Raw genomic sequence first — 22,640 nt, forward strand, 5'->3', positions numbered from 1 at the left:
CCTGGCCGGCGGCACGCGGAATGTCCCGGATGCCCCCAGGAAGCGGCTCCCCGTCGGGAAGCCCCAAGATGTCCAACAAGGGGACCGCTGCAAAGCGTGTACCAGGAGACGAGGCGGCGGGGAGGGACGAGGCCTGAACTGCCAGCCCGGGAAGCGCAGTGGCTTTACCCCCCCCCCCCCATCCTGAGACGCAGCTCAACCGTGGTGTGCCCACCGCATGGGTGACCACCTCCCAACCATACTTCTGGAACATTCCCCCCGCCCCGTCACACGCAGCAGAGGTGCAGGGACGGGCTGGTGTCAGGACAGGGCCTCCACCCTGGCAGAGCAGGCCCCAGACAGCCGGGGGCGTGGCATCTGCGGCCCCTCCAGCCGGGCCCCACCCTACGCCGCCACGCCCCAGGCCTCTTCCTCTTCCCTGGGCGTCCCGGGCTGCACCGACGGCTGCCCCTCACCCCCCTCAGGCCAGCGGCACACAGCCCGGTGACCCCAACGCCAGCACAAGGCCAGGGCCCGTTTCTTCATGCCCCCCCGCCCCCGTCTGGTCCAGCTGGATGGGGCCCACGGTGGACCTTGCTCTGCTGCCCGCTGTCCGGGCAGAGGCCCTGCCAAGAGGAGTGTGCCAGCCGACCTTCCTCGCCAGGGAGGAAGAGCCAGCGAGGGCACCGTGAGGGACAACAGGGCCGCCTGGCCAGGCCGGGCACTGACCGCCGGGCTCTGGCCGGCCACCAGCTACTCAAGCAAGCCTGTTGTACGAAAACGTGCGCCTCGAGCCGGGGGCGTCCCGGCGGGCACGGGGTACGCCCTGATCCACACCCGGGCGCCAGGAGCCGAGGGCACGCCTGCGGCAGGGCCCCAGCAAGCCTCACCTCGTCACCCCGAGCTGACGGGCTGGGGGAGCGGGGGCAGCCGCGCTCTGTCCAGGGAGCACCCAGGCGGGGTGCAGACACCCGGGCTGCAGCGCCGGCTCTGGGCCTCCGGCAGGGGTCGGGGCAGACAGAGCCCCTGGAGCCCCGCACACCCTGAACCCAGCTTGGTAACTGATGTCTCCTCAGACCCTGCGTGAGGCCAAGAGGCCCGGGGCGCGGGGTCCCCGTCAGGAGGCCACGTCCGGGCGGAGGGGGAGCCTCACGCGGGTGGGGGTCTGGCCGGGGCGGGCCGGGGCGGCGGCAGCAATTAGCGGCTTAATCTCTCGGAGGCAGGGGGGCCGTCCTTCCTTCCCCAGCCGCGCGGCGCGATCGATGCTGCCCGGCGCGCTGCCAATTAGCGAGGCTGGCGCGGCCCCGGCCCCGCGCTCTCCCGCGGCGGGAAGGCCTGCGGCCGCTGTAATTAGCCAGCGGCCTCCCCGCCCGACCCCGCAGCTGAGCGCCCGGCCCCCCCACGCGTCACCCCAGACCGGGCACTGACCGCGGACCTCGGGAGGAAGCCATGGGCGCAGGGCGGGGGCTGGGGATGGCCGAGGGGAGCCCAACACCCCGCCCGGGCCCGCCCCCCACGCCCTCCACGCCCCGTGGCTGCCAGAGGAACAGGGTGGCCCGGAGAGGGCGTCACCTTCCCTGGCCTCTGAGCGAAGCGGCGGGGGAGCCCTGTGCCTGCGCCTTCTGCCTGCGGCCCGGCCGCCCCCTCCGGCTGCGAGGCGGCGGGAGGGATGGGGAAGCCCTTGGGCACGCCGCGGGCCCGGGCAGGTTGGGGAGAGCCAGCCAAACGAGGAACCAAGGAGCCACCATAGGCCGCTCGGAGACGGAGCCCCTCAGCACGCCGCCCGGCCCCCCGCCGGGGCCCCGCCGAGCCACAAGGGAGGGGCCGGGGTGTTTGGGGACAGACTTCCCGTGGCTGATGATTTGCCAGTCACCAGGCAGGACGGCAGCCCGGAGAGCAGAGTCGGGCAGGGCGAAGCCACCGGGAGGGCCTGGTGGTCCTCCAGGACCCGGCGGGGCGGGTCAGCAACAGGGAGGGCGCGGCGGGGGCGGGGAGGGGCGGCGGGCTCCTTCATTGCCTCTGCCAGCCCCAGCCCCCACCCCTGCTCTGACCCCTGCCCACCCGGCTCCCAAGGCCCCAGGGTGGCAAGGCAGAGGACGGCCCGCCACGCCCACCCCACCCGTGTGGAGAGACAGACGGGCTCCGACGCCCGCAGACGCCTCCGCCCCGCCAGCGCTGACTGCCGCGAGGCGGGCGTGCCAGGGGCCCCCACTTGTTTTGCTGTTTTCTTTGAGAGGCGGATTTCCGAGGCCAGGCCCCTTCTAGCAGACTGGCCGGCAGGAGGGCCACCTGCCCTGGCCTCTAAAGAGGGGGGCCACCTGCCCTGGCCTCTGGGGGGCAGGATCTTGCTTCCGAGGTCCCAGAGACACCACAGCAAGTAACCAGATGGACACCTGCACCCCAGGCCACCAGAGGGAATGGCGGGTGGCGAGTGGGCCCCCAGCAGCCCGCGTCAGCTTGGTCCAGTGTCCGCCTCGGTGGGCGTGAGGGGCCTGGGCCGGGATACTGCAGGAGGCGACGGCCACCATAGGCTTGGGCGCTGCGGCCCCAGGGGAGACGGCAGATTGTCACAGAGCGGGGGCCTGCCATTCCCACCCAGGGCAGTGGGGATGGGACATGGGGGAGGAAAGGGGGAGGGGCAGGGCTGGGACCGGGCTGCAGGGGAGGCGTCCCCAGAGTCCTCGTGGCCACCCCCCTGCCTCTCAGCCCGCACGCAACAAACACACCCCGAGGCAGGCCAGGCCCGGGGAGCCGGGAGGCCGAGGGGCGGGCGTGGGGCAGGACCCCAGTGCAGCCTGTGGGCCTTCGGGGCTGCAGGAAGGACAGGGGGCACCCATGGCACCCCCCCCCCGCACATGTACGTGTAACAGCACTCGGCTCTGCAGTTTTGGGGAGCCCCCTGGAGGGGGTGTCCTCTCTCTGCCCTGGAGGCAGCCGGCAGGTGGCTTTGTGTGAACTGAGATTTTCACGCGGCCTCTGGGCAGCCAGGGAGGAGGGGAGAGCAGTGGCCCCGGGCGTGCGTGCGTGCGTGCGTGCGTGCGTACGTGCGCTGGGAGGAAGCCGGGCCCACAGCACAGCCCGGAGCCCGGGGGCCCCCGCTGGGTCAGCCACGGCTCCCGCACCACGGCCAGGGTCCTAAGAACTCGCTCGCTGCACAGACCCGCGGGGGAGGGGGAGGGGGAGGGCGTCACGGGGAAGCGGCTGCCGGCGGGCAGGCCCAGGGCCCAGGCTCACCCCGCTGGCGGGGGACCCGGCACTCGAGGGGAGAGGCCACGGGGTCCCGGGATTCCGGAGCAAAGATGGCCGCACCCCCGGCTTCAGGATGAAAGTCCAGCCCTCCCTGCACTGTCAGACGCGCGCAGGCCCCGCAGTCCACGGGCTGGGGGGCGGGGAGGTTGCCTTCTGCAGGCTGCGGAGAGCAGTGGCCCCAGCAGACACGGGCCCGCGCCCTAGCCCACGCCGCACCCGTGGCAGACGGGGGGCCCCCAGCCAGAATCTGGGTCAGGACACCCCGGCTCCCCAAGTCCACCTGGGACTGACTTCCCCCAGCCGCGGCAAGGGGCCTGCGCACACGCGCAAGCACACACCCCCCCATGTGACCCCGAGCCTCCGCGCCCCTGCCCAGCCCACAGATGGGGGAACGGCAAGGTCTAGAGTTGGGGTGGCGAGGAGATAAGGAACAGGGGTAAGCGGAGGCTGAGAGAACGTGAACCGGAGGATGGAGGCTCGCCGTGGCTGTCCACAGGGCCGGCAGGCCTCGAGCTTTCATCAACTAGCAGAGGGAGTCCAGGCCTGGCTGGCACCTGCGTCCACGCATGCGTGCAAGTCAAGCCCCCACACCTGGTGAGACCCCGGAGCCCCCCGCGCCCACCAGGCCAGTCCTCTGGGGTCAGTACCCAGAGGCACATTCAGTTCCCGGACACAGAGGCCCAGCTGTGCTGTGGGGAGGGGGGTGGGGGACCCCCGGGGGGCACCCACTGGCCCATCCTTCAGGCCAGATGGGGGAGAAGGGCCGCTTCAGAGGCCCCCACCCCGCACCGGCCACGGCAAGCCCTGGCGGCCGGCCCCAGCGGGAAGGAAGACCCGCTCACGCACACAGCCCGCAGAGCCGCGCCAGGCTGCCCGCCTGGCGTCCCCCGCAGGGCGCAAGGAGCCTCAGGCGCCCCGCACGCACCTGGGGGCACCCCGAGTCACACGGTGATAGGACCAGCACCCCCAAATCACATTCACATACACATGGAACCAGCACCCCCTGTCACACGTGGACAGGACCAGCACCCCCAAAACACGCAGACAGGACCAGTACACTGAACACACGCACACGCGACCCGTGCCCCTGAATCACACACAGGCCCAGCACCCCGCCTGGCCCTGGGGCGACAGGGGAGGGGCAGCCTCACCAGCCAGTTACCCCAGGGGGGGAGGAGGCCCCCTAAGGGCACTCTCCCAGGAGAGGCCCGGGGCCCAGCACCCCCAGAATCAGCCCCTCTCCACAGTGCACAGGCGTGGCGGCTGAGCAGAAGCGCAGAGCAAAGCGAGGGGCGGCAGGGTGGGGCCCGGGCGGGGGGGGGGGGGGGGGCGCCTCTTCCTTCGGCGCTGGGCCCGCCGCGTGGGGGGCGGGGCCGGAAGGGCGCCGCACGCCCCGCCCCCGCCGCGCCTCTTACCTCGGGGCTCCTCCGCCTGTTTGGCGAGCTTGCGCAGCGCGGCGGCGAAGCTGGAGGACGGCGTGGCCTGGGCCGACAGCGCGCTGCTGGTGGCCGGGCTGCCACTGGGCACCAGGGCGCCATTGAGAGGCGCGGGGGTGAGGGGGTTGACGGTGGCGGTGGTCCTGGTCGCGGTGGACAGCACCCCTAGTGAAGGGGACTTGGGCTCATGGCTCATGCCTGAAACAGGAAAAGAAGAACCAGGTCACCCGGGCGGCAGAGCAGGGGGGCCCAAGCGGGGGGGGGGGGGGGTGCAGCGGGCGGGGCAGGAGGCGCAGGGGTGCGGGGTGGGGGGGGAGCGTGGCGGGCTGGGCGCGGCCTAGAGCGGAGCGGAGCAGACAGAGCCAGCGCTGCGCAGAGCAGACCCGCACCCCAGAGGCGCCCGCACCCCGCGACACGAGGCTCAGGCCTGCGCCCGGGATGTCCTCTAAAGGGCCCCGCACCCCAGAGGTGCCCAGACCCCAGCGATTACACACACGCACGCACACACACGCACGCACATGTACACACGAGGCTCAGGCCTGCGCCCGCTGGCCAGGCAGGTAAGAGGGCCCGGGATGTCCTCTAAAGGGCCCCGCACACCAGAGGTGCCCAGACCCCAGCGATTACGCACGCACACACCCACGTGCAAGGACCCCGCACCCCAGAGGTGCCCAGACCCCAGCGATTACGCACGCACACACCCACATGCAAGGACCCCGCACCTGAGGTGCCCAGACCCCAGCGATTACACACGCACGCGCACGCACACACACACCCACGTGCAAGGACCCCGCACCCCAGAGGTGCCCAGACCCCAGCGATTACGCACGCACACACCCACATGCAAGGACCCCGCACCTGAGGTGCCCAGACCCCAGCGATTACACACGCACAGCGCACGCACACACACACCCACGTGCAAGGACCCCCGCACCCCAGAGGTGCCCAGACCCCAGCGATTACACACACGCACGCACGCACGCACTCGTACACACGAGGCTCAGGCCTGCGCCCGCTGGCCAGGCAGGTAAGAGGGCCCGGGATGTCCTCTAAAGGGCCCCGCACCCCAGAGGTGCCCAGACCCCAGCGATTACACACACGCACGCACACACACGCACGCACATGTACACACGAGGCTCAGGCTGCGCCCCGCTGGCCAGGCAGGGTAAGAGGGCCCGGATGTCCTCTAAAGGGCCCCGCACCCCAGAGGTGCCCAGACCCCAGCGATTACACACACGCACGCACACACACGCACGCACATGTACACACGAGGCTCAGGCCTGCGCCCGCTGGCCAGGCAGGTAAGAGGGGCCCGGGATGTCCTCTAAAGGGCCCCGCACCCCCGAGGCGCTTGCTGGGAGACCGAGACAGAGCCCACCCTTCAGCAGACCACAGAGGGATGCTGGCCAGACTCCCTTGGCCGTGAGGAGACAGACACGGTGGCAGGTGAGCTCCGCACCGCCAGCCACCTGTGCCTCAACCCCCCGGCGCCTGGCGCCCTGCCTGCCCCCTTACCACAGAGCCGCCGGTGCGGACCGGGGGGGGGGGGGGGACCCCCGGCCAGCGGAGGGCCCAGCACCACCCATCATGCTCTCCCGAGCCCCCAGAAGCCTGGAGTCCACCCAGCACCCGGCCCTCGGCGTCCACAACAGCACCGGAGGACCGTGGGGGAGGGGCTGCCGGGGCGGGAGGAGGGACCCCAGGACGCCACGGCCACCCACCGCCCCCCCACGGCCCAGGCGGCCCCGCTGACGTGAGAGCGGAGCCGGGCACCGGCGAGCCCGCGGGCCTGTCACGTGCCCACAGGCAGGCCGCGCTGCAGCCCGGCCCAAAGCCAACCTCGGCCGGCCGGAGAGGGCCGAGGCGCGCGGCCGAGACACGCCGGGTTCCAGGGGTTGCAGACGCCGCTCCCTGGAGAGCTTGTCCAGCGCGCGCGGCCCCGGGGGCCACTCCTTGGTATCAGAAAAAAAAATAAGTAAAAACGTGTACAGAGGCAACAGGTGTCCCCGGGAGGCGGACAAGCAGGCGCCCTGGCCCCAGTCGGGGGCTCAGGGTCCCCCAGCCTGCGGAGTCCCCGTTTTGGGTGGCACCCGCAGCCCGGTACTGTGTGGACACAGCCTCCGCAGAGCCCCGAGAAGAGCCCCACAGAGCCTCCCCGCGCCGCAGAGGATGCCGGGCCGCGGACGGGCCCAGGGCGCCCATCGGGGTGGGGTGCGCTCCTGACAGAGCCCGGCATCTGCGCCCACCCCCCCACGGCCGCCCCTCCGTCCTGCCTCCGGGCGCCAGCAGGGCCCCAGCCGGCCCGCCGCGTCCCCGTACCCATTTCCCAGTGGGAGCGGGCAGGCGGGGTCCGGGGCGGGGTGCGGAGCCCCCCAGCGGGAACCTGCCCGCCGCGGTCACGCGCGGGCACACGGGCCCCGCAGCCACCGTGCAGATGCACCGGGGAGGGCGGGCGGGGGCGGGAGGCCGAGGAGGCGGCATCGCTGACAGAGGACCCAGGGGCGCCCCGTCCTTCCACCTCCGCCCTCCCAACGCAACACCGTGACCCGGGTTTAGCAAAGGGAGCGCGGGTGGACGGCAGCACTGAGCTAGGCTCTCGTCCAGGGAGGGGAGAGGCTGTGGGGGAGACACGACACCGCCGCTTCCAGGTGACCCCCCCCCAATCGCAGGCCCACCTGCAGCTCTACCCCCGCGAACCCCCGAGCCAGCGTCCTGGCAAGCCGGCTGCTGATGTCAGGTCACCTAAAATAGACTCCAAACGAGCGACTTCATTAGGGGAGTCTAAAATTAGCACCGCCCCTCCGGTGCGCATCAGGCGGGCAGGGGAGGGGCGGGCGGCCGGGGACACGGGGCCGAGGAGTCCTCTCCTCTCCCCCGGCCCTGGCTGGGGTGGGTGGACAGAGCCTCCCCCCCCCCCACCAGTCGCCACCCATCTCCACGGAAGGCGGAGGGAGACCCCCACACAGCTGGCGCGAGGGGAGGGGGAGGCAGGCCCCGGAGGGCGGGCGGTGGTGCCCGGCCCTCATTAGAGAGGTATTTATTAACTCGGGAGGCCAGGGCGGTGACTGAGCACCGGCTCCGTGAATTCATTATCCTAACAGCCTGGGAGAGGCTCAGCAGGCCCGTGACGGATGAGGCTGGCGGCTCCGCACAGCGCCAGCTGGGGGGGGGGAGGTGGCCCACGGGGAAGGAGGGGGGTATAGACGGCCCTCAGAGGACTGGCCGCCTCCCCTCAGCCTCATCCTCCACAGCCCGGAGGTGGAGGAGCCTGGGCTATCCCCGGGGCAGGAAATAGACCCGCCCACAACAAAATGGCCCAGTGCCCGCTCCACACAGCCAAGTCACGACCTCCTGGGCGGTGGCCCGGCCTTCCGGCCGCCCGCCCCGCCCCGCCCCGCCCCCCCCCCCACGGCAAAGTCTCCAGGAGCCCCGCCCCCACGGTGGGTTTCTGATATGGGTCCACCTGGCACAGTGCCACCACACGTGCTCCAAAGCTGGGGGCCCCTCCCCCACCCACGAAGCAGGGCAGTATCAACCAGCATCAACCGGCCGGCCTCCCCCTGCCCGCCCTGCCGTCCGTTCATTACCGCTCAGCTCAGCTCCCTTCCACGCACCAGGCCTCAGGCCCGCTCCCTCCCCGCGCGGTAATTACAAGCTAATAGCGGAGATCAATTTTCTGCTAGGTCCCAGTTCAAGCACCAACTCGCCCCTCCCCCCGCAGCCCCCCCTCCCAGGGGCGGGCAATCACACCCCAGGAGGCTGCACCGGGCTCTGCTCCGCTCTGCTCTCAGGCCTGGCGGGGCACAATCTGGACCCGGACTCTCAAATCAACTCCCCCCCTCCCCAGCAATTTTTCGTGGCCACAGAAGGGAATGTTTACAAACAAATGGAGGCTGCTCCAGGCTCAGCCTGGCTGCCACCCCACCCCCAGCAGCCCCGAGGGGCAATGCCTTCTGCTACACTAACAAGGCTGGGGTCACCCTGCTGCAGGACTGGGTCCCCAACCCCCCAACCCCAGCGGCTCCATAACAAATTCATTACTACCAACCACCTTTGCCTCGGGCCTGTTCTGAGCTCGCCCGCTAAGCAGCTTTCTTAGCTTTCGCTGGGCAGGGAGGAAGGGGGATGGGGGAGGCTCCTGACTCCGGGTGCACTGGGCTGAACACCCCGCACCCCCCCACCAGGCTCTGCTTCCCAAGCAAATGCCCCAGGGAGGCAGCAGGCCTACCGGCAGGGAGCGCACGGCTCCCGGTCCCAAACCAGAGGCGCCGGCAGCAGGAGGCGGTGGGCAGCAGCCTGGCCACCCCCGGGCCTGGGATCCACGCCCCGCGGCGTGGGAACGGTGGGCAGGGCGCGGGCAGGGGCAGGAAGCAGGGCCTCCCCGTCGCTACGGAGCCTGGAGCCCGGCCGGCTCCAAAGCAGAGCTATGGGCCGTGGGCCCCCACGCACCCCACGATGGGCGGCACCCCTCCAGGGGCGCCGTCCCCCCGCCGGGGGCCGGCCTGTATGGACACCCGGGGCTCACGTCTGCAATCCGAGATCAAGGCTCGAAGCCGGCTTACGCAGATGAATCTGAAACTGACCAGCAAAAAGCAGGACGGGAAGCTCGGCTCACACCAGCCTTGAGTGGGGAAAGCTAAAGGAGGCCGCGAGGCCCCGAGTTCGAACCCGCACAGGGTGGCGGGGAGTGCTCGCCGAATCTGAGCTCTGCGGTGTCTAACAGAGAGGCACGGCACACAGAAGCAGGAAGCATGGGGAGCTAGGCACCCCCAGGAAGTGGGTCAGAAAGACAGCCACCGCGCTGGCCCGGGGCCGGGGGTCAGCTGACCCGTCCTCCAGGGAGTCACCCAGGGCTGAGGTTCAAGGCCCTGGGGGCTGAGGCTCCTGGGTGGAGGTGAGGGACAGAAGTCAGGCAACAGATGGCAGCAACACATGACGCAATTATGCTAAGCGGCTGCCGTGGGTGGAGAAGCCGCTGCATGGTGTGGGGGGGGGAGCGGGGAGGGGGGGCCCGAGGGTGGGGGCCAGAGGGAGAGGGCCCAGGGGCGAGTGGGCCAGGGGGTGGGTGCTAGCGGGCCAGAGGCCACCCCTTCGACTTCCGTACAGCAGACCCCATAAAACATCCGATCAAAAGGCACGGGAGACGGGCTGCCAGCACCAAGCGGGGGGGGGGGGGGGGGGGGGCTTGCTGTCTCCTGCTCCAATGTGGTCTGGCCCAGCTGCTCCTGGTAGGGGGGCCCAGTGTTCTCGTGACACCCATCCGCGCCCCCCCAGGGGGCAGGACCACCCCCGCCTCTGGGAGGTAGATGCCCAGAGGGGGCTGTGAGCGTGTGTGCGGGAAGGCGGCGCGGTTGGCGGGAGGGACGGGCCGGCCGGGCCCTCTAGTGGGGGAGGAGGGCACAGCAACGCCCGCTGAGCAGCAGCCTGTGTTGGGAGGAACCTGAGAGGCCCGCAGCAGACCCCCTGGGGCTCCAAGGGGACCTCACCCCGGCGGCCGCCCCCCTGAGGACAGGATGGGGGCGGGGGACGGCGGGGCAGGCCCAGGGGACCCGGAGAGCGAGAGACAACACTGCCCGCAGGCCCGGGAGGTGGAGGGAGTCCCTGCGCAGCCACCGGGGACAGCGTGCCAACCAGGCCACCTGCTGGCCTCACCGGGCACAAAAGGCCCTTTCAGCGGGGCTGCGGGGCCTCGCGCAGATGTCCAGGGGACAGACGGGGAGAGGAGCCACGGGGCCTGCAGTTCCCGCGGGACGGAGGCCGCCAGGGTCAAGGCCTCCGTCCGCTGCCCCGGGGCCTTGTCACATCACCTGCCCCAGCCTTGGCGCCCTAGCTGGGTGACAGGCAGAAAAGACTGGGCTGGGGGCCCAGCCCTGGCTCCGAGGGCCGCTGTGGCACCCAGAGGCCTGCGGGGCGCCTGGCCGGAGAGGCAAATCCACAGGCCGCGCTTTAACACAGGGAGTTTGCAAGTCACAACAGCAGCTCCTACTTCTAAGGTTTCAGAAGCCACAAAACCACCCAGCAACCCGGCCAGTCCCTTCGGGGGCCCCCCAGGTCTCCGGGGGCCCCGCCACCCGTGGTCCCGGCCCTGACCCTCAGGCGGGTGTCCGCACGCTGCCCTCCGTCCAGCCAGAGGCCAGGAGGGCGTCGACACGCCGGCCCGACGGTGGGCCGCGCCTGGGTCAGAGCCAGCCGGTGGAGCCGGGACGGCCTCGGCGGCCACGGCGCACCCCGGTGCCCACGGCGCTGCCCAGCGGCCGTCAGGACGGAACGTGCCAGGTTCCGTGAGCGACCTCCGGGCGGAGCGTGGGGATGGACAGAGACCCCACCCTGTGTGACGGACCCCAGGGCGCAGCCGCCTGCGGGCCGGCTTCAGGGTGCCCGCTCCCCAGCGCCCACTCTTGCGGCACCGCGTCCCAGGCCCCCAGCCGCCGCGGGGCGCATGCGCGTGGCAGGACCGCGTCCCAGGCCCCCAGCCGCTCCGGGGCGCATGCCGCGTGGCAGGACCGCGCCCCAGGCCCCCAGCCGCTCCGGGGCGCATGCGCGTGGCAGGACCGCGTCCCAGGCCCCCAGCCGCCGCGGGGCGCATGCGCGTGGCAGGGACCGCGTCCCAGGCCCCCAGCCGCCCCGGGGCGCATGCGCGTGGCAGGACCGCGTCCCAGGCCCCCAGCCGCCGCGGGGCGCATGCGCGTGGCAGGACCGCGCCCCAGGCCCCGGCGAGAGCGCCCTGGCATTGCCACGGGGGGGGGGGGGGGGAGCGTGAGTGGGAAAGGCCAGCTTCTCCCACGACTGGACGGACACCGCAGCCGGACAGCCGGCCCCAGCCAGGCTGACCCCCTCGTGATCTAGGTGCTTGCGGTCGCAGCCTGGCGCGGGGAAAGACCCAGCTCCGGGCCACAGACTATGACGTTCACAAACCTCGGGGCCGCCCCCCCCCCCAGCCCGGGGATCAGCAGGAAGGCCCGACCCTGGCCGTTCCAGCCGCGGCGCGGAGGGCGCTCCCCGGGCCCAAGCCGGGATTAGGGAGCGGGATTAGCCTCCTGCCCCCCGTGTTCAGGCGGCGAAGGAAGTGTGGGGCTCCGCAGGCCGGGAAGGGAGAGGCCTGGAGGTCAGGGCGCTGCGAAGGCCCACGCCAGCGGACCTCCCCCTCCCATCTGCCCAGCAAACACAGCGTGGCCCCCCCACCGCTCAGCTCCCCCCCCCCCCCCCCCCCCCCCGCTGGCTCTGAGTGCGGGTGAAGGCCTAGATAACCTTCCCCTACCCAGGCCGCAGCGAGGACGGCACTCCCGAAGCGCACATCTGGCCCTGCTGTACTTTAACTGCTCCACGTCACAAAAGTGGAACAAGTGCCCCCCAAGGGCCCCAAAAACCCACTCGCACGTAAACGCTGGTGGCAACTGAGCTCGAAAATCCCTCCTGTCCCAAGAGTGCCAGCGACTCAGGAGGCTGGGATCTGAGGATCCTGGTTCAAAGCCAGCCTGGGCAAGAAAATCCATCAGACTCATCTCCAATTAACCACAAAAGGCCAGAAACAGAGCTGTGGCTAAAGTGGTAGCATGCCAGCGTGAAGTGATAAAGCTAAGAGAGAGGGCCCAGGATCCGAACTCAAGGCCCAGTATTAGCACACACACGCGCGCACACACACACAGAATCCTAGTGGAAACACCCCCCCCCCATGCCAGCCAGCGTCCCCTGAGCTACAAAGAGGGGGACCCTGTCTCCACCGGAGCCTGGATCCGTTCCTCAGGCCTGTTCCTCCTGGGTTACTGTGCCTGAAGGAGGGAGGGAGGGGGGGGGCCGTGCAGGTGGGAAGCAGGCCCAGCCTGGTCCACCACACAGAGCCTCAGGCCTGGCTGCCACCAGGCCCCGGCGGCCTTGACCAGGGAGTCCATGGTCCATCCCTCTGGGCGTAGACACAGGCTGACCCCACCTCTAGTCCTGTGTGGGCGGCACCCAGGCAGACTCCCCCCCCCCCCCCGGGGCCCCTGCCAGGGCCTGCCAGCCAGCCCTTTGGTACCCGGGAGAGGCTTGGGGGGGGGGGGGGCTGGCTCTGCCGCCGCCACCGCCGTAGGGGAGCATCCTCCTCAGCCCGACACGGACGTTTTCCTTCGGGACGGCTTAACCCGTCCAACATCAATACGGCTCCAACCAAAAGCTCACCGATCAATACCTTTTATTGCTGCCCGCGGCCACAGACCCGGACCCACCGTTCCGTGTCCGCACTGGGGAAGGGGGCGGGCTGCTACAGCTCACCCCCAAGCCCAGTCGGCCTGTGTGCACCCCCTCCCCAGGTATGGGCCCAGGGGCCTCAGGCAACTCCCCTCAGTGGTAAGAGGGCAGCAGGGCCCCATTCCACACTGAGCCTGCAGGCAGCGTGGCTAGAAACGGGGACCCCCAGACTGCACACCACCAGGAGGGAGGGGGCGGAGCCTTGGCTTGGCCTGGAAATCCTCCAGCAGCCCTGGCACCCGGGGGGGGGGGGGGCACGAGGCTTCGCTACTCGGGAGGCTGAGACTGAGATCGGAGGAGGGAGCACTAGGACTTTTAAGCCCAACACCACGCCAGAGCAGAGCCAGAAGGGGGCAGAGTAGCAGCCTTGAGGACAAATGAACGGTACCCAGCCCCGAGTTCAAGCCCCAGTGCCATCAAAACTAAACGAGCGCTGCGCGACAGCCAGGGGCGGAGGACGCCACCCAGCGGGGCCGAGCCCCCCTCGCCAGCCCCTGCCCTCGGCCCCCAGCTCCTCGGGGCCCTGGCACGCCCAACACCCACCCCACCAGGCAGCCCACAAGCCTCGGCCCCCGGACCCACGTGTGAGGCGCAGGCCACGGAACCACGGCGCTCGGCCCGCTGTGACTGTGCCGGCCAGCCCAGGGAAGGGCTCGAAGCACACCTGGGCGGCCTGGGGACCGGAGGCCCAGAGACACTGGTGCCCGTGGGGGGGGGGGGGGCGCAGGGTCCATCCCCCCTGCTTCCTCGCCCTTCTGGCCAGGGGAGAAGCCCCCACCCTGCAGTCTGGACACAGAACTCCTGGGCTGCCTTCCCCGCAGCGAGGAAGTCCTCCCTGCCTCTCCTCCAGCCTCCGGAAGGCCCTGCTGGGGCTCAGCTTCAGCTCTAGCCACACACCACAACCATGGGGGTGGGAGGGGGGCAGGAGGAGGGCGCCCAGGTTCCCCCGCCCGGCCCAGTGTCCTGGATCTCGCGAGTCGCAGGCAAGGCCTGTGTACCGGTGGTTTCTGAACAGCCAGGGCTGCTGGGCCGCGAGGAAGACCCCTGGGCTGGAAGCCCCAGCCTCCACACTGCCCTCTCATTAAAAACCGCCCCCCTCGAGAAACCGGCAGGGAGCAAGGGAAGGGGCGACGCCGTCCAGGAAGAAACGTACTCACTACCTGACTCGTGTAACTGCAGTACCTCCATGTCACCTTTATAATAATAGAAAACGCAAACAAAAAAAAATCCCTTCCGGTCCACAGCCTGCCCCCCCCCCCGCCTCCTCCAGGCCCGCAGGCCCAGCCTTCTCCCCCCCCCCCCCCAGTACTGGAGACGGACCCCAAGGCCACCCTGAGCTCTGGCCCCTGGCCTACCAACCCCTTCCACCAGGCTGGCCTCCTTCCCAGAAGCTCAGCTGGCTCTCGCTTCCCCTGTCCCCGGGGGCGGACCCTGGGGTGGGCCTGGGGGCCAGAGGCCCGGGAGGACCCGGGCCCCAGCAGACACAGAGCGAGCAAGGACAGCGGCTGCGTGCGCCTGAGCAGGCTGGAGGGGAGACGAGCTGCAGAATCAAGATTAAAAGGCTCCTGAGCGTGCGTTTTGGCAGGCGTGCAAAGGGCTGCTTTTGGACGCACTCCTGTTTTATCTGTCTGTACACCTCCCAGCAGCGGGTGAGCTTGGCGGGGCTCAGAGGAGGCGCTCAATAAATTCTCATTGACAGGAACACTCAGAAACGTCACCTCCCAGGCCGTGGCCCGGGCCCGGGAGGACGGCCAGGGAGGGGAAGTGCGGCCAGCCCACGAGGCCCCGCCGCACTGGGCTGGGCCACGCAGATCTGAGGCTCCGTGGGGGAAGAAAATTAAAGCAAGCCGGCGGGGCTGCCGCCAGGGCACCGGGCTGAAATGTCACCTGGAACACGGCTCTCTGCAGGTTAAACACAGCTCTCCCCGCGCGGGGAGCGGGAGGGGGGTGGGGAGCCCTGTGGTTTTGGAGGACGCCGCCGCTGTTGCCACAACACAGGTAATTAACATGCTACCCCAAGAGGGCTCCCACCCCGCCTGGCAGGCTTTGGACTTTGAGTAACCAGGCTGGGAATTCCAAGGCTTCCACGGGGCCAGGAAAAACCGGCCTTGCTGGCTGACTTCGACTTCGCAAGCCCCTACGGTCTCCCGGGGGCAAGGAAATAAAATGGTGGCAGCCGGGGCTGGCTTACCTGTGCTCCCCCAGAGGAGACCGGGCCCCCCGCCAAGCACGGAGGGTCAGGCCAAGCTGGGGTGGGCGGGGGGTCTCCTTCCAGAGCAGAGATGGCTCTGCCAAGGCCCCGCTCTAACCCTGCTCTCCCTTCCCAGGCCAGAGCCGCATCAGCCTCCAAACCACAAAGGCCTCAGGGTCTGCGGCCCTGAACTTCCTCCAGAGACAGGGAAGCTGCTGCCGGCCAGGGGCCAGCCAGAGGAGGCAGCCGTGCCAAGGCTCGGAGGCTTCCAAAGGGGCCAGCCCTGGTGCCATTGTTCCCGGCCTGAGGGGGGGGGGAGCTGGCCCCACCAGCGCAGCAGCGAACCCCACCTGGGAACTTCTGAATTGCCCCAGGCTGGGACCACAAATCCGGAGGCTGTAGCTTAATTAGGTTTGGAAAGGCCTGGTTGTCAGCAATTTAAATGCACCGCGTTAAGAGGCCTACAATCCTTTCAGCAGACAAGCCGGGATCCGACGCAGGTCAGGGCCTGCGCACGGAGGCTGCTCTGCCCTCTGCCTTCCCTGGTGCAGAGCCCGAGCAGCACCTGGAGCCAGGACAGGCCTCCCACCTCCTTCCCAAGGCCGCCGCGGCTCCAGGGGAAAGAAAGTCCAAGTGTCAAAACCAGGGCCAGCTCCAGCCCCCCCTCCCCGTCCTGGCTACACACCAGGGCCAAGGCCAGGCAGGCCCGCGGCCAAGGGACACCCCGCCCCTGGGGGAGGCCGGGCGTGACCCGAGCATGTGGGAGCCCCGAGACCCCAAGTCAGCGAGTGCTCCCAGCCCACGGGTGGGGCGCGATGACACCGCGGGCTGGGGGGAGGCAGGGCCCGGGCCCCCTCACCTGTGGCTGGGCTGAGTCAGCCTCGCAGCCGCAGGCTCCCTGCCTGGGGGGTGGAGGCGGCCGAGAAAACACGGTGAGCAACACTTAAGTGCTCCGGCTTAAGTAACCCGGGGAGGTGCAGGGCCGGGCCTCACCTGGGGGACCCCTGGGGAGCTCGGCCCTCCACCCAAGCTCCGGGAGAGGGCTCCGGGAGGCCGCCTCCCAGAGGCGCCGGGCCTTTTGTTCCAGCCCCCTTTTTATTCGGTGGGCTCGCTTTTTTTGTTTTCAAACCCCAACATGTGTGGGCCCCTAAGGCGTCGGATAAGCCCGGCGGGGGCTAGCTGGGGCCCAGTGTATTCTAAACGCACTTTGAGACAAAAGGCTGGCTCCGTGAGCCAAACAGACCCCACTGGGGGAGCAGCGCCCGGCTGGGGGGCGGCAGGTGCTTCCCTGCCCGTCCCGCGTGGCTCCTGCCAGCCAGGGGGCGGGGTGGGCGCCCGGGGGTTGGGGGAGCACAGGGCCCAGGCGGGGAGGGGGACCTGGGATGTGGGGTGGGCTCGCAGGGCTGGGCGGGGGCGGAACCCGCATAGGGCTCCTGGGCAGAGCAGGGCGGGGGAGGGGGTTCCCAGGCTCGGTGGGGAGGGGCAGGGCCTGGACCGAGGGGGGCGCACGGGGGAGAGGACAGGGCCTGGGCAGACGGGGGGGGGGGGTGCATAGGGCCCGGGCGGGGGGGGGCCCTAGACGGAGGGGGGGGCACACAGTGTCCAGGCGGGGGGGAGGTGGTTCCCCAGGGTAGGGGGGGCGGGGGAGTCAGGGTCTGGGCGGAGGGGGACACAACGCGGGGGAGGTGGTTCCCCAGGCTGGGGGGGGGGAGGGCGCACGGGACCGGGCGGGGGGGGGAGCTTCCAGGCTAAGTGGGGGGGCAGGGCCTGGGCTGCGGGGGGGGCGCACGGGGCCCGGGAGGGGGGCAGGGCCTGGGCGGCGGGGGGGGGGGCGCACGGGCCCGGGCGGGGGGGGGGGCGCACGGGGCCCGGGAGGGGGGCAGGGGGGGGCGCACGGGGCCCGGGAGGGGGGCAGGGCCTGGGCGGCGGGGGGGGCGCACGGGGCCCGGGAGGGGGGCAGGGCGTGGGCGGCGGGGGAGCGGCGCACGGGGGCGGGGGAGGCTGGGCGGCTGGGGGCTCCCAGGCTCGGCCTGGGGGTGGGGGGGAGCAGCGCCGGCCCCCGCCCCGCCCCCGCCGGGGATTTAATTAGCGGCCGGGCGGCGGCGGGCGGCGAGGTGTCTCGGGCGCGGCGATATAATTGAATCGGCTCCACTCGGGCGGGCCACTCACCGCCGGCAGCGCGGCCGGGAGCGGGGGGCGGGGAGCGCATCCAGGCGGAGCAGGAAGGGCCGGGAGGGGAAGGGCCGCGCGGGCGGGGGGCGGCGGATGTGCCCTCGCCTCCACCTCCAGCCGGGCAGCCATCTTCCAGGGGAGGGGAGGGCAGGCGGCGGGCGGGGCGCGCCCTTCCGCGGGACGCCGGGCGCGGGGGGTCACAGGCCCCGAGGCGGCGGCCGGCTCCGCCCTCCCGCCCCGCGCGGCGCGCCCCCCGCAGCTCCCGCGCCCCCGCCCGCCGCAAAGTTTGCCCAGCGCCGGGCGCCCCGCGGCTCCCCGGGACGCCCCCGCCGGGGCCGCGCCGAGCCCCGCGGGCGCGGGGGGGGGGGGAGGGCGGCCCCGGTCGCCGGCCAGGGTTCCCGGCTCGCGTCGCCGCGCGCACTCCGGGGGAAGTTGCCCCGGAGCCGTCGGCGGCCGCCCCCGCGGCGCCCGCGCTCGGAGGGGCGGGGAGGACGGGGGCGCGGACCCCGGGCCCCCGCGGCGCGCTCACCTTTCATGCCGGGGCCCCGCAGCTCCGCCGCGCCTGCCACATGCTGGAGCCACCGTCGCCCGGTGTTTGTCTAAACTGCTTATCTCACCCGGGGCTGCGCGGCGGCGGCTCGGGCCCGCTGGGGAGGTGGAGCTTCCGGGGCCCGGGCCAAGAAACACCTGCTGCTGTCGCCGCCGCGAGGACACACCCAGCGCGACGCCGCCCACTCCGGGCCGCTGGCTGGCGCCCGGCCCCCTGACCTCAGCCGGCGGGAGGTGTCGGGTTTCAGCCGCAAACACCCGCGAGCGCACGCACCGACGGGCGCCGCGGCGCAGCCACGCACGCCCCGGGGCCCGGGAGCGGGGGGCCCCCAACCCCCCAGAGACCCTCCCCACCCGCCCCGGCGCTGCGCGCCCCCGGAGAGCCGGACACCACGGGGGGGGGGCTTTCCTGGCTCGGCGCGGGGGGGGGGGGAGCTGGAGATAAACGAGGTCACTGCCCGCGCCCCGCCCGCCCCGGTCACCCCCACAGCCCCGGGCCGCCCCGCCTCCGCCCCGAAGTTCTCGAGCGCCCCCACCCGGTCCGGAGAACTTTCGGGCGGCCCGGGGGGCGGGGCGGGGGGCGGGCGGGGCGGGGCGTCCCGAGCCCGCCGGGCCGCCGCGCCAGGGGGTCATTAAGTAGCTGGGGCTGCGGTCGGAGGCGAGGCCGCCGCCGCCGCCTCCAGAAACCGGCCGGGCCCGCCGCGCCGCGCCGCCGCATTCCTGGCCCCCCGCGCCCTACCTCACCCGGGCACCGGGCCGGGCTGACTCAGGCAGCGTCCCCGGACTCCTGGGCGCCCACGGGCGGCGCGCACCCCGGCTGGGGGCCCCGCCCCGCCCCCCGCGGCAGGCCTCCGCCCACGGCCCAGCCCCCGGGACTCCCGGAAGCGGGGGGTCAAAGGGCAGGGCAGGCCCGGGCCCCACGCGCGCCCGGGGACCGCCCCAGCCCCGGGGCGACGGAAGTCCCCGGGGGCCGCCCAGCGCCGCGCTGCGGGCTCTAACTTTGGGTCCGGGCGCCAGCCCGCCCCGCGGCCCCGGGACGTGCCCGCTGGCGTCCCCGCGGTTCCGCATCCCCCCCCCCGCGCGCCCGCCCGGATTGCGGCGGGAGCGAGCGCCGCGCGCCCGCCCCCCCCCCCCCCCCCCGTCCATCTGCTCCCGATGACGCGGCCGGGCGCGCGCGCTCGGAGCCCGTGCCAGCCAGAGGCGCGCCGGGACGCGGGATGGGGGCGCCCCCCGCCGTGCCCGAGGCCCCCTCGGCGGGGTGCGGGGGGGGCGAGCCTCGCGCGCGGCCCCGCACCCCACTCGGCGGCGCAGCCCCGGGAACGTGTCCCGCGCTCGCCGCCCCCCCTCCCGCCGCGGGGAGGGGGAAGGAGTCAGCACCCGGCCCCTGCGGGCCGCCCTCCACCGCTCGCCCGCACCCGCGAGGACCTGGGCCATGGGGGGGGGGGGGCGCCGCCCAGCTCGGCCCCTTCCCTGCCCAGGACCCGGCAGGGCAGCCACGGAAGCGGGGCGGCGGGCGACCCCGGAGGGCGATGCCGAGCCGGAGGCTCAAGGTCAAGCGCGCGGGGCCGGCTGCTCGCACCTGGAACCGGTCCCCTCCCCAGCCCGGCCCGGCATGAAGGACGCGCCGGCGGCCGCAGGAGGGCGGCAGCAGGCCGGCCGCGGGCCTCCGGGCCAGAAGCTGCGGGCGGCCCGGGGTCGGGGGCGGGGGCGGGGGTGGGGGGGCGGCCGGGGACCGACAGCGGCGTCGGAGAGGCCGCCCCCCTCCCCCTCCTCGGAGCGAGGCCGCGGGGTCCCCGGGCCCGGAGCTCGGGCTGGCCTCGCTCCCCCGCCGCCCGCGCCTTGGCAGCCAGCGGCGCCCCACCCCCACCCCGCCTCCCGGACCCGACCAAGGCCGGGCCTGGCCGGGGCCACCGGGCACGCAACCGCGGCTTCCTCCCAGAGTCCGGCTGCCTCTTCCCTGCGCTCCCGGCACGCCTGGCCTGCAGCCAAGCTGTGCTGGGTCTCCTAAAGCCGGCAGCCAGGACGGTGGCCTGCCCAAAGACGGGGACCCCTTCCCCCCCAGGCCCGGTGAACCAGGAAGATCCCCCCTCTCCCCCCCCTCAGAACCAGGAGGGTGGAGTCCGGCCAGAGGGATTACCCCAGGAAAGAAGGGCCGGATCTGGGGGGGGGGGGGCGAGGGCGGGTGGCTATCCACTCACCACACACCCTGGGCCCCAGGGAGGCCCTGACAGGGAAGTGAGATGACAGATGTCACTTAACACCGCCATGGGGCTTCCACCTGGGCCAGGTGGGGTGCCCAGAGGTACAGGCCCCACCTGCAGCTGCCACAAGCCCTCCCGCAAGCCCGTGGCCTCGGTGGGGCCTGGGCGCCTGGGCCTCCCTCCAGGGATCCGCCGGAGGAGGCCTGAAGGAAACCCGGCAGGTGTCACTGCGCCCCACCAGCTGCTCCCAGCCTCCCCCCCCCCCCCCGCACCTGGCACCCCACCCCGCTGGCGCCTGGGGTAGGCCCAGTACCGAGCAGGCGAGGTACAGATCACTCTGCCACTTACCCGGCGTCTAACACGTGCGGGGCAGCTCAGCGCATGTCACTCCGCGGCCGCGAGGCAGGCAGTGACCTCCATTACCCAACGAGTCAGGAGACCTGACAAGGTTAATTAACTCGCCTCGGGCTCAGAAATCCGAATACAAGCCTGCTCCAGACCTCTTGGCTGCTACACCTGGCGGCATTCCTTGGTCACCACCTGCCTGGCCACCCCACTGCTCACTACCGAGAAAGCCGTGTTTGCGGGCAGGGGGGGTGCCGCAGGCCTGACCCCGTCGGTGCGGGCTGTCCAGCACCTGAGCAATCGCCTGGGGGAGGGAAGAACTGAGGGGTGGAGGGACGGGAGTAGGCACCAGCTCCCTCGTCCCAGCCCTGCCCTCTGGCCCGGGCAGCCAGGCTCGGTCTCCTGTAGGCTGCCCTTGTCTGTCTCTTCCCGGCTCTATCTCTGACCCAGAAGCCCTCCCCCTTCTTCCAAGCCCGGCTTAAAGCTTATCTTGTTGGAGGAGGCCTTCCCATCTGGCCTCCGGAATCCATTCCCCTCGGCGGGCGCCAGGCCTGCCCCCCCCCCCAGAGGGGAGACCGGAGCACGGGGCTTCGCACCCGGGCCAGGCCGCCTGGACCGGGAGGGGCAGCTTTCCCCGGGCTCCCCTGGGGACCCTAGCGGGTGGTGGGGCTTCCGGCTTCTCCTCCCAGCTAGGCCAGGGTGCCCAAGAGGGACAAGGAGCTCCCGCCTTAGTGTCCGTCCGTCCCCAACCCCCAGGCGGGCGCTGCAGTAAGGCTTAACCCAGATCTGCTACCAGGGTCCGGGTGGGAAGAGAAGGGTGCAGCCCCCCCACCCCCCCTCCGGGAAAGAGCCGGATTCTCTGGGCTACCTCACTCCTCTCGGGTGGGGTGCTGGGCTCCGGGGCCCAAGGTCACCCAGGCCCCGGGAAGGGGTTAAGGCCTGGCAGACCCCCCTCGGCCGGGGCAGGAGTTTCCCTCTTAACCCCACTTCCCGGCCTCCCCGCGCCGCCGCCCCGCACACAGCTGCACTCCTTTACAATCAGTTAACAGCTGTTTTGCATAGATTTTCAATTCTAATTGCCTCGCTTTGTGAGCGCCAGCGAGCCCGGTGAATGGGGCCGCCGCGCCGGGCGGGGAGGGGGCCGCCGGGGGAGAAGAAGGGAGCCAGTGTGCGCCCGGCTGCCGGCTTTTATGTCTCTAAATAGGAGAAGAATACTCCCGCCTCTCGAGACAGCCGGGACATCTGAACTGTGGCCCCCACCCAAGACCCGGCCGGCCCACCCCGCCCCCGCGATCCGACGCCGGCGCCCAGCCCCTCCTTCTGCCCCCCCCCCCCAGATATGGGACGCTAATTGGACAATAAAGTTGGGCAGCTAGGAACCTTGCTCTCTGGAGACAGCTGCCACCTATAAAAGAGAAATATTTGCATTTAAAACCTTTAAAGTTTATATGGCCAGGCCAGGCAGGGGCCGGTGGGTGGAGTGGGGAGGTGGGCTTGGAGCCTCCAGGGGGTGGGTTGTTCTGGGCTGTTCTCTCAACAGACTGGTGGCTCCTCCCTCTGCCTCCGGTTAGGAGCCTCGGGTGGCAGGCTGACCCCCGGCGGCCTGCAGCCCCGCCCTGGTCAAGTTCAAGCCCCAGGCTTTGCAGCCAAGATTAAGTGCCCCCCCCCCCAGCAGTCCCAGCCCGCTCTGCTCATCCACCACCGCAGGTCTGTGGGGTGGGGACACTGGGGGCTCCAGGGCTGGCTGCCTGGCAGGGCCACCAGACAGCTGTGCAGACACCTGGCCATCCCAGCTCGCCCAGTGCCAGGCGGTCCCCAGGGCCCTGCGTGGAGCTGCCCCGGGGGGGGGGGGGGAGCCAGCTCTGCACCTCCGCACATGCCCACCTCCACTCTTCCTACGTGAGAGGCCCTGGCCGGCACTCCCCACTGGCCACGCTTGCCGCGGGAAGCGGGAGCCTTATTTTAGAAGGCTCTTAGGAAACCGCAGCACACTGGGGACGCTCAGAGTCCCGGCTGCCTGGCAGGCCCGCGAGGAGGGGGGAGCCGGGCCCAGGCCCGCGTGGAGGGGGGGGACCCGGCCCAGGCCCGCGAGGAGGGGGGAGCCGGGCCCAGGCCCGCGTGGAGGGGGGGGACCCGGCCCAGGCCCGCGAGGAGGGGGGCAGCCCGGCCCAGGCCCGCGTGGAGGGGGGGGACCCGGCCCAGGCCCGCGAGGAGGGGTGCAGCCCGGCCCAGGCCCGCGTGGAGGGGGGGGACCCGGCCCAGGCCCGCGAGGAGGGGTGCAGCCCGGCCCAG

The 22,640-nt window shown here is 71.7% G+C and overlaps 1 protein-coding gene across 1 annotated transcript in view; it reads right to left on the bottom strand.

Moving 5' to 3' along the window:
- Positions 1 to 22,640, bottom strand: part of Gse1 (Gse1 coiled-coil protein) — a 194,470-nt gene that overhangs the window by 19,168 nt on the left and 152,662 nt on the right. The window contains 1 exon segment of the mRNA XM_048355001.1: positions 4,644 to 4,862. Within this exon segment, the coding sequence (XP_048210958.1) occupies positions 4,644 to 4,860 (217 nt within the window). The 5' untranslated portion in view covers positions 4,861 to 4,862.

The sequence above is a fragment of the Perognathus longimembris genome, chromosome 10 (assembly GCF_023159225.1).
Source record: "Perognathus longimembris pacificus isolate PPM17 chromosome 10, ASM2315922v1, whole genome shotgun sequence".
NCBI lineage: Eukaryota > Metazoa > Chordata > Mammalia > Rodentia > Heteromyidae > Perognathus > Perognathus longimembris.